This window comes from Oncorhynchus gorbuscha, linkage group LG02 (assembly GCF_021184085.1).
Source record: "Oncorhynchus gorbuscha isolate QuinsamMale2020 ecotype Even-year linkage group LG02, OgorEven_v1.0, whole genome shotgun sequence".
NCBI lineage: Eukaryota > Metazoa > Chordata > Actinopteri > Salmoniformes > Salmonidae > Oncorhynchus > Oncorhynchus gorbuscha.
The window spans coordinates 47926827-47939037 of record NC_060174.1 but is presented as its reverse complement, the minus strand read 5'-3'; the positions used below and the strand labels follow the sequence as shown (position 1 = coordinate 47939037).

General features: G+C 41.1%; 1 protein-coding gene across 1 annotated transcript in view; it reads left to right on the top strand.

The window, feature by feature from the left end:
• The first annotated feature begins 1542 nt into the window (after positions 1–1542).
• The window catches only part of LOC123993003 (synaptotagmin-9-like), a 56394-nt gene continuing 45725 nt past the window's right edge, over positions 1543–12211 (top strand). Inside the window, 1 exon segment of the mRNA XM_046294732.1 lies at positions 1543–2153. Within this exon segment, the coding sequence (XP_046150688.1) occupies positions 2006–2153 (148 nt within the window). The 5' untranslated portion in view covers positions 1543–2005.

Here is a 12211-nt window from a genome sequence, read left to right as displayed (position 1 = left end):
ATGCTCTACCAACTGAGCTACAGAAGGACCTGTAAACAGATAGTATTTGTCAACATGAAGAGAGAAAATACGGTGTCACATACATTATCTCAAGATATTGAATGAGTCCATATCCGGCCATAGGAAATGTCCATGTGGATTTTTTGAGTAATCCCAATATCATATTTGTCTAAAAGACACATCAATTCAGAATTTGTCATGATATGGTGCATATTCAAAAGTCAAAATATACTTTGGAAATGGTCTGTATTCTGCAGAATATCAAAAACATGTCATGTAAAGATATCCCCTTATATGAACCACTTTTATCCAGTGAGAAGTTACCGTTTTGCTTGTTCTGGGAATGTTTATTTTTAGGTTGCAGGGAGGTTCTGAGAACGTTTTACTCTGGTTCCTTGAAAGTGTTCCTGGGAGGTTTTATTAACGCTATGAGAACAGAAACTATAGGTTATTTTAATGTTTTGAGTAACTTCCTTAAAACGTTCACTTAATGTTTCAGTAAAACCTTGTAAGCACTGCTATCTTATTTGGAATTAGCTTCTTTTTTTTAAAACTCCAAGCACAGAGAACACACCATGCAGTTCCTTAGGCATTAATCATGCAAACACACTTATTTTTTATTCTGACACGGCATCAGTGAGATTTGAACCAATTATCTCTTGTTCAACCAGGATGGAGCTAGCATGCCATATTTTTTTACACATACAAAGCTGTTAATTTTAGTCTATTCAATCACACCCCCCCTCCCCTTTTTTTAAAAGTATACAAGCACTCATTAAGATCAGGTGTGGCCAATTATTGAGCACAGCCAACACACCTGAACACACTGAACCATGCTGAGGATAGAGAGAGTTTTGTTGATGCTGAGAATGGAATGTATATGTTTTTAAATAACATTCTTGGAACGTGCTCTGAAAGTTACTAAAGTTTTCCTGTCATTTTTATTGAAGGTTTTTATTACGTTATCAGAACAATTTGAGAACATGACTTAAAGTAGAGCTTTGAGGAAAACTGCAGGAAATCTTATACTGAAGTACTGAAACTCCCACAGAAGAATGTTGTTTCTTTAACGTTCTCTGAACTATTTGAGAACATTCTCAATGTCAAATCAGTTGGAGAACGTTCCTAGAATATTACCACATTTCTTTTTAAATGTAACCGTGTTTAAATGTTTAGGAAACATTCTGTTAAAGTAATGAAATACCAAGAAAAATATGTTTTTCGTCAAGCAACTATCCTACATCATTCCCGGAAAGTTGTGGGAAGGTTGTATGCAAAAAAAAAAACATAGGACAACCATGCTTTCACCAAGCTCTAAGAAACACATGGTTCCCAGAACGGTACGTGCTAAATGGGCTGTAATTTTTAAAAAAACACACAGACATGCCAGGTTGATCAAAGCTCTAGTTAATTGTTAAACATGGAAAGCAGCCTTCTGTCACAATAAAAATCCACAACTCATCAATTAATAACAAACCTTGAAAGAATGATTCACCAAAACGTTTTTATTGCCTGTTCCATCCCCGGCTCTGTAGGGAACGATAGTGCAGGGTGCCGTGGGTAGGCAGAACGGAGATTCCTGTGAGTGTGCATTGGAAAATAATTGCACGCAGTCCAAGCCATTCATTTAAGACCTTGAGGAGCACAGCTCAGTAATTCAGCACCGCAGTCTAGTGGACACCGCACAACACACAACGCAACGGAGGACAGCCAATTCCAGTGGATGGATTCAACCAGTGGTACAATTCTAAGACTTAAAATATATTCAAGATAGAATACAAAGTTTTGACATACGCTTAACAAAAGCCATCTTTCAGAGGAAAACTTCGTTGGATAAAGAGTTTAGCCACTCTTCGCTTGCGTAATGCTGGTGTAGGCAAAAGTGATATTTGGGATGACTGAATGTGCCAGGCGCCTGGAATCGGGGTCTAGATACTGTAGGCGTTAGGAGTGTTGTGGAGCTGCCGGAGAGCCCCTTCATTATTAAGAAGGATGCTGGTGGGAAATGCCTGGAGACAGAGAGGACGAGATTTTTCGAAAGGCTCTGGAACTGCTGTCGGATCTCTGTTCTAGGGGCGAAGTGCAAAACGACAACTGTGTGGATTTTATATACTATTTTCGAGATCTTGCCAGACCAAGACACTCAGACTCAGGTATGTTGTGGAATGCTGTAACTAATATAAAAATCATGAGATATATTTAAATAGATTTTATTTTGCATTGTGAGATTTTAAACTTATGCCAACTCAATTTCAGAAGTTAATGTAGACTATATCTTGGAAAATTGCAACGATTTCAGTGGTTTTTAAAACTGTTTTACCACATTTACCACCACAAAAACTGACACTTCCATTGATTAAGAGCTTTAGGAACTTGTTGCATATGCTTTATAAAAAACTGGATAACAGTGCATTGTGTATTTCAATTTATACGACCTACATGAGCTTGCCTGTGGAGGGGATATGAGCCCCACCCATTCTCCATAGCCTAGATAACATAATGCTTTGAAGATTGCATGACACAGTATTCCAGTGGCAGTATCATTCTAAATTATTCTAAATATTTTGCATTCTAAATGTTCATTTGACTGTTTATTTATGATTTATATTGCTGTATATTGACTATGATAATAAAACTACCTTTAAAGAGCAACTGCCCCTAAAAACCAACTAATCCCTTTGAAAAGGGCCAATGTGGCATTAACCTGGACTCAGGGGTATATGTAACACAGATACATAAATCCGGAACACACCAATTAGTATGATATGTTATATGTTTATATATATATATATATATATATATATACATTTATATGAACATTCACCTAATACATTTTTTGCACTATTGGTTAGAGCCTGTAAGTAAGCATTTCACTGTAAGGTCGACACAGGTTGTATTCGGCGCACGTGACAAATAAACTTTGATTTGATTTTAATTTGTGGATGTCCATCATCCATTTTGTATGATATGTTATGAATTACAAGTTATGTTACACATTTAAATTGGTACAACATGCTACGAATTGCAATTCATAGAATATGTTATGAATTTGCAAAATGTATGAAATGTTACGAATTCTAATTCCTTACTAGGTGGCTAGGTAGCTAACGTTAGCTAGGCTAAGGGTTATGGGTTAAGGTTAGGAGTTAGCTGACATGCTAAATTGGCAAGTTGCAAAGTAACACAAAAAAAAGCAGTTGCAAAGTTGCTAATTATCTCAAATGCTAAAGTTGTCCGTGATAAGATTCGAAACCCCCGTGCTAGACGTTTGCATTATTCGCTGACCCATCCAACCAGACCAACCACCCTACTTTCGTTTTTGGCTTAAGTAACGTTCTGCCTAACAGTGCATTCAGAAACTATTCACACCACTTTTTCCACATTTTGCTTTGTTGCAGCCTGAATGTAAAATGTATTCAAATTAGATGTGTTTGTCACTGGCCTACACACAATATCCCATAACGTCAAAGTGGAATTACATTTTTACAAATGTATTAAAACATTTTTAAAACTGAAATGTCCTGAGTCAATAGGCATTCAACCCATTTGTTATGGCAAGTCTAAATAAGTAAAATATTTGCTTAACAAGTCCTACAATAAGTTGCATGGACTCTGTGTGCATTAATAGTGTTTAACATTATTTTTGAATTACTACTTAATCTCTGTACCCCACACATACAGATTCAACCACAAAGACCAATGAGGTTTTCCAATGCCTCACAAAGAAGAACACCTATTGATAGATGTGTTAAAAAAACAGACATTGAATATCACTTTGAGCATGGTGAAGTTATTAATTACACTTTAGATGGTGTATCAAAACACCCAGTCACTATAAAGATACAGGCGTCCTTCCTAACTTGCCAGAGAGGAAGGTAACCAGTCAGGGATTTCATCATGAGGCCCCTGGAGACTTTAAAACAAGTTTATTGGCTGTGATAGGAGAAAACTGAGGATGAATCAACAACATTGTAGTTACTCTGCAATACTAACCTAATTGACAGGGTGAAAAGACGGAAGCCTGTACAGAATCAAAAATATTCCAAATTATGCATCCTGTTTGCAAACAAGGCACTAGAGTAATACTGCAAAACAATTGGCAAAGCAACTTTTTGTCCTGAATACAAAGTGCTATGTTTGGGGCAAATCCAATAGCACACTTTACTGAGTACCACTCTCCATATTTTCAAGCATAGTTGTGGCTGCATCATGTTATAGTTGAGGCACGAATGTATAATGGATGCAGCTATGATGGTAATAGATAACTCATGTCTGACTATAACAGCATACTAACTAGCAGGAACAAACTCAAAACAACCCAGGGCCATAGCAAAACATGTCACACTTGGTTGCATAGTGTAACGGTGTCACTGCTCTTTACACATTTTTTCCTATGTCTGTCATTTCCATCACACGTCACAAATGATAATTTTTGGCGACATTGCTATTTTAGAAAATACCTGGGTCTATAGCAATCTGCCAAATGACAAACGCATTCTAATTAGATCAGATAGGTGTGTTGTAACTCTTGCCTTATAATGACATTAACATACAGTACCAGCCAAAAGTTTGGACACACCTACTCATTCAAGGGTTTTTCTTCATTTGACTATTTTCTACATTGTAAAAACTATGAAATAACACATATGGAATCATGTAGGAAGAAAGTGTTAAACAAATCAAAATATGTTTTAGATTTTAGATTCTTCAAAGTAGCCACCCTTGCCATGATGACATCTTTACACCTTCTTGGCATTCTCTCAACCAGCTTCATGAGGAATGCTTTTCCAAATGTCTTGAAGGAGTTCCCACAAATGCTGAGTACTTGTTGGCTGTTTTTACTTCACTCTGCAGTCCAACTCATCCCAAACCATCTCAATCGGGTTGAGGTCGGGTAATTGTGGAGGCCAGATAATCTGAAGCAGCACTCCATCACTCTCCTTGGTCAAATATTCCTTACACAGCCTGGAGGTGTGTTTTGGGTCATTGTCCTGTTGAAAAACAAATTATAGTCACACTAAGCGCGAACCAGATGGGGTGGAAAATCGCTTTAGAATCCTGTGGTAGCCATGCTGGTTAAGTGTGCCTTTGAATTCTAAATAAATCACCAACAGTGTTACCAGTATAATATAATAATATATAATAATATAATATAATAATATATAATAATAATAATATATGCCATTTACCAGCAAAGCAACCCCACACCTCCTCTATGCTTCACGGTGGGAATCACACATGCGGAGATCATCCGTTCACTTACTCTGCGTCTCACAATGACACAGCGATTGGAACCAAACATCTCAAATTTGGACTCATCAGACCAAAGGACAGATTTCCACCAGTCTAATCAAGTCCCTTATTCTTATTGGTGTCCTTTAATAGTGGTTTCTTCGCAGCAATTCGACCATGAAGGCCTGACTCATGCAGTTTCCTCTGTGACTTGATGTTGAGATGTGTCTATGACTTGAACTCTGTGAAGCATTTATTTGGGCTGAAATGTTTGAGGCTGGTAACTCTAATGAACTCTAATTATCCTCTTCTGTAGAGGTAACTCTATGTCTTCCTTACCTGTGGCAGTCCTCGTGAGAGCTAGTTTCATCATAGCACTTGATGGTTTTTGCGACTGCCCTTGAAAATGTTTTAAAAGTTCTAGACATTTTCCAGATTGACTGACCTTCATCTCTAAAAGTAATGATGAACTGTCATTTCTCCTTGCTTATTTGAGATGTTCTTGCCATAATATGGACTTGGTCTTTTACCAAATAGGGATATCTTCTATCTACCTTGTCACAACACAGCTGATTGGCTCAAACGCATTAAGAAGGAAAGAAATTCCACAAACAAACTTTTATCAAGGCCCACCTGTTAATTGAAATGCATTCCAGGTGATTACATCATGAAGCTGGTTGAGAAAATGCCAGGAGTGTGCAAAGCTGTCCTCAAGGCAAAGGGTGGCTACTTTGAAAAATCTCAAATATAAAATATATTTTGATTTGTTTAAAACTTTGTTGGTTACTACATGATAGTTTTGATGTCTTCACTACTTTTCTACAATGTAAAAAATAAGAAAACTAAAGAAAAGCCCTTGAATGAGTGTTTCCAAACTTTTGACTGGTACTGTATAATTGCTAAGAATGTGAGAGTAGGGTGACCAGCACCAATGTCAAACACTGTAACCACTGTCCAAATAAGGGATTTCTCTAGGACATATGCTTATTGGGCCAGTATAGTTAGGCCCTGTCCAGAAGAAACCCTAATCCCTAAATAAGTGCCAAGAACATGGTGCTTATTTAACCAGATAGTCAGTTAAGAACAAATTCTTATTTACTATGACAGTCTACACTGACCAAATCTGGACAATGCTGGGCCAATTGTGGACCCCCCTATGTGACTCCCAATCACAGCCAGTTGTTATACAGCCTGGAATCAAACCAGGGTGGCTGTAGTGACACTGAAATGCAGTGCCTTAGACCACTGCGCCACTCGGGAGCCCAAGTCACAGCGAGATTGTTGGAGCTAAAGCACAGAGAGATTCTGGCAGCAAAGTTTAATTCATGGCAATAAAAATGAAACACCAGGTAAAAAACCTAGGTGTTACCGTATTTAAGATTTCAATTTCTAATCAGTCATTAGGAATGTGACCAAAATAGCTTTTTACCAACTGAGGAACATTGCCAAGGTGCGGCTGTTTCTCTCTCAGGCTGATACAGAGAGACTCATCCATGTTTTTATAACAAGCCGGCTTGACTACTGTAATGCTCTCCTGTCTGGTCTACCCAAGAAGGCCATTGGTCAACTGCAAAAGATACAGAATGCTACAGCAAGGGTACTTAGCAAGACCAGAGCACACATTACACCAATTTTAAGATCTCTGCACTGGCTGCCTGTGAGTTTTAGAAATAATTTTAAGATTATTCTGTTGGTTTTTAAATCAATCCACGACTGTGCACACCAATACATGTCAGACATGCTTTTCAGTTACGTACCCAGTAGGTCTCTCAGGTCCTCTGGCACTGGCCGTTTAACTATCCCAAAGCCTAGGATCAAGAGGCATGGAGAGGCAGCCTTTTTCCATTCCATTTTGTCATTCTTTTCCCCAGCCTCTGGAATAGCCTGCCAGAAAAACCTGAGGTGGGCCGAAACTGTGGACATATTTCAAAGAGATCTTAAAACATACCATTTTAGATTTGCTCTTCCTTAGGTGGCTTTTTAGCCATTCCGATTTTGTTATTCTTTTTTTTTATCCTGTTATGTTTGTTGCGTAGTAAATATTTCAGTTTTAATTTGAATTGTTTTTAATTTTTTTGTGAAGCATGTCTGAAATTAAATATACTGAACAAAAATATAAATGCAATATGTAAAAAATTACAATACGTTTCTGAGTTACAGTTCATAGAAGGAAATCAGTCAATTGAAATACATTCACTAGGCCCTAATCTATGGATTTCACGACTGGGCAGGGGTGCACCACCCACTTGGGAGCCAGATCCACCTATTGGGGAGCCAGGCCCAGCCAATCAGAATGAGTTTTGTGTTGTGACAAAGTAGGTGGGGTATACAGAAGATACCCTTATTTGGTAAAAGACCAAGTCCATATTATGGCCAGAACATCTCAAATAAGAAAAGCGAAATGACAGTCCATCATTACTTTAAAACCTCTCAGGCTAGCGGGACGCCTAGTGGACAGCTTGTGGAAGCTTTGGGAATTGCAATCTGGGAGCTGGAAATGCATATGCCCCTATGCTTTCCATTTTAAGAGCATGGGCTCTCTAAAAAAAAGATCCTGTTGGTTTTTCTTTGGATTTTCTCTGACCGTATCTATTGTGTTATAGTCTCATACAATATTCTAACATTTCTACAAACTTCTATCCAATGGTACCAAATCTATATGCGTATCCTGGCTTCTGGGCCTGAGTAACAGGCAGTTTACTTTTGGTACGTCAGTCAGGCGGAAATTCAGAAAAAAGGACCCTAGCCTGAAGAAGTTTAAGATATGAAGTTCAGTCAACACGGAACATTTCAATAACTTTTAAATTTCTTCAAGTGTAGTCGCAAAAACCGTCAAGCGCTATGATGGAACCGGCTCTCATGAGAACCGCTACAGGAATGGAAAATCTAGAGTTACCTCTGCTGCAGAAGATAAGTTCATTAAAGGTGCATACAAGTGTCTTAGTACATACAACGTATAACTACAAGTGGGGTGGCAGGTAGCCTAGTAGTTAGAGCATTGGACTTGGAACTGGAATTTTGCAGGATCAAATCCCTGAGCTGACAGGGTAAAAAACTGTCATTCTGCCTCTGAACAAGGCTGTTAACCCACTAGGCGGTCATTGAAAATAAGAATTTGTTCTTAACTGACTTGCCTAGTTAAATAAATTACAAACTTCAGAAATTGCTGCCCAAATAAATACTTTACATAGTTCAAGTAACAGACACAACTAAACATCAACTGTTCAGAGCAGACTGTATGAATCAGGCCTTAATTTATTAATTTACAATGACGGCCTAACAAAAGGCAAAAGGCCTCTGGGATTGAAAAACGAATATATACATGTACTGTATATACAGTGGGGAGAACAAGTATTTGGTACACTGCCAATTTTGCAGGTTTTCCTACTTACAAAGCATGTAGAGGTCTAATTTTTATCATAGGTACACTTCAACTGTGAGAGATGGAATCTAAAACAAAAATCCATAAAATCACATTGTATGATTTTAAAGTAATTAATTAGCATTTTATTGCATGACATATGTATTTGATACATCAGGAAAGTAGAACTTAATATTTGGTACAGAAACCTTTGTTTGCAATTACAGAGATCATACGTTTCCTGTAGTTCTTGACCAGGTTTGCACACATTGCAGCAGGGATTTTGGCCCACTCCTCCATACAGACCTTCTCCAGATCCTTCAGGTTTCGGGGCTGTCGCTGGGCAATACAGACTTTCAGCTCCCTCCAAAGATGTTCTATTGGGTTCAGGTCTGGAGACTGGCTAGGCCACTCCAGGACCTTGAGATGCTTCTTACAGAGCCACTCCTTATTTGAACTGGCTGTGTGTTTTGGGTCGTTGTCATGCTGGAAGACCCAGCCATGACCTATCTTCAATGCCTTTACTGAGGGAAGGAGTTTGTTGGCCAAGATCTCACGATACTTGGCCCCATCCATCCTCCCATCAATACGGTGCAGTCGTCCTGTCCCCTTTGCAGAAAAGCATCCCGAAAGAATGATGTTTCCACCTCCATGCTTCATGGGTTGGGATGGTGTTCTTGGGGTTGTACTCATCCTTCTTCTTCCTCCAAACACGGTGAGTGGAGTTTAGACCAAAAAGCTCTATTTTTGTCTCATCAGACCACATGACCTTCTCCCATTCCTCCTTTGGATCATCCAGATGGTCATTGGCAAACTTCAGACGGGCCTGGACATGCGCTGGCTTGAGCAAGGGGACCTTGCGTGCGCTGCAGGGTTTTAATCCATGACGCCGTAGTGTGTTACTTATGGTTTTCTTTGAGACTGTGGTCCCAGCTCTCTTCAGGTCATTGACCAGGTCCTGCCGTTTAGTTCTGGGCTGATCCCTCACCTTCCTCATGATCATTGATGTCTCAAGAGGTGAGATCATGCATGGAGCCCCAGACAGACGGTGATTGACCGTCATCTTGAACTTCAACAGTTGACACCTTCTCACCAAGCTGCTTGCCTATTGTCCTGTAGCCCATCCCAGCCTTGTGCATGTCTACAATTTTATCCCTGATGTCCTTACACAGCTCTCTGGTCTTGGCCATTGTGGAGAGGTTGGAGTCTGTTTGATTGAGTGTGTGGACAGGTGTCTTTTATACAGGTAACAAGTTCAAACAGGTGCAGTTAATACAGGTAATGAGTGGAGAACAGGAGGGCTTCTTAAATAAAAACTAACAGGTATGTGAGAGCCGGAATTCTTACTGGTTGGTAGGTGATCAAATACTTATGTCATGCAATAAAAATACGAATTCATGACTTAAAAGTCATAAAATGTGATTTTCTGGATTTTTGTTTTAGATTCTGTCTCTCACATTTGAAGTGTACCTATGATAAATATTACAGACATCTACATGCTGTGTAAGTAGGAAAACCTGCAAAATCGGCAGTGTATCAAATACTTTTTCTCCCCACTGTACATATATAAATAAGGGACAAAACATGCATCACGACAAGAGAGATAATACAACACCACATAAAGAGAGACCTAAGACAACAACATAGGAAGGCAGCAACACATGACAACACAGCATGGTAGCAACACAACATAACAACAACATGGTAGCAGCACAAAACATGGCACAAACATTATTGGGCACAGACTGTCATGCAGGTGAATGAGGACCCAAAAGCGACTTGGCGAAAACAGAGTATTTAATCCAGTAATAAACTTTACAAAACAAAAAGCATAATACTACTCGTAAAGACGAGAACAGACTGGAGACTTGATCGAGAACTGCAGGTTGCCTCGGGAAGGCACTTGAACCTAGCAGACTCAGACACCTGCTCACCACGCAGCATCTGAGGGAAACACGACACGACAGGGCAAAACATAGACACAGCACGGTGAATTATAGATGAGGATCCGACAGGGCAGGTACGGGAAACAAGGAGAGAAATAGGGACTCTAATCAGGGAAAAGGATCGGGAACAGGTGTGGGAAGACTAAATGATGATTAGGGGAATAGGAACAGCTGGGAGCAGGAACGGAACGATAGAGAGAAGAGAGAGCGAGAGAGTGAGAGAGGGAGGGGGAGAGAGAGGGATAGAAAGAGGGAAAGAACCTAATAAGACCAGCAGAGGGAAACGAATAGAAGGGGAAGCACAGGGACAAGACATGATAATTAATGACAAAACATGACAGTACCCCCACTCACCGAGCGCCTCCTGGCGCACTCGAGGAGGAATCCTGGCGGCAACGGAGGAAATCATCAATGAGTGAACGGTCCAGCACGTCCCGAGACGGAACCCAACTCCTCTCCTCAGGACCGTAACCCTCCCAATCCACTAAGTATTGGTGACCCCGTCCCCGAGAACGCATGTCCATGATCTTATGTACCTTGTAAATAGGTGCGCTCTCGACAAGGACGGGAGGGGGGAGGGAAGACGAACGGGGGTGCGAAGAAAGGGCTTGACACAGGAGACATGGAAGACAGGATGGACGCGACGAAGATGTCGCGGAAGAAGCAGTCGCACAGCGACAGGATTGACGACCTGGGAGACACGGAACGGACCAATGAACCGCGGAGTCAACTTACGAGAAGCTGTCGTAAGAGGAAGGTTGCGAGTGGAAAGCCACACTCTCTGGCCGCAACAATACCTTGGACTCTTAATCCTGCGTTTATTGGCGGCTCTCACAGTCTGTGCCCTGTAGCGGCAAAGTGCAGACCTCACCCTCCTCCAGGTGCGCTCACAACGTTGGACAAACGCTTGAGCGGAGGGAACGCTGGACTCGGCAAGCTGGGAAGAGAATAGAGGAGGCTGGTAACCCAGACTACTCTGAAACGGAGATAACCCGGTAGCAGACGAAGGAAGCGAGTTGTGAGCGTATTCTGCCCAGGGGAGCTGTTCTGCCCAAGACGCAGGGTTTCTGAAAGAAAGGCTGCGTAGTATGCGACCAATCGTCTGATTGGCCCTCTCTGCTTGACCGTTAGACTGGGGATGAAACCCGGAAGAGAGACTGACGGACGCACCAATCAAACGACAGAACTCCCTCCAAAACTGTGACGTGAATTGCGGGCCTCTGTCTGAAACGGCGTCTAACGGGAGGCCATGAATTCTGAACACATTCTCGATAATGATTTGTGCCGTCTCCTTAGCGGAAGGAAGTTTAGCGAGGGGAATGAAATGTGCCGCCTTAGAGAACCTATCGACAACCGTAAGAATCACAGTCTTCCCCGCAGACAAAGGCAGACCGGTAATGAAGTCTAGGGCGATGTGAGACCATGGTCGAGAAGGAATGGGGAGCGGTCTGAGACGACCGGCAGGAGGAGAGTTACCCGACTTAGTCTGCGCGCAGTCCGAACAAGCAGCCACGAAACGGCGCGTGTCACGCTCCTGAGTCGGCCACCAAAAGCGCTGGCGAATAGACGCAAGAGTGCCTCGAACACCGGGATGACCAGCTAACTTGGCAGAGTGAGCCCACTGAAGAACAGCCAGACGAGTGGAAACAGGAACGAAAAGGAGGTTACTAGG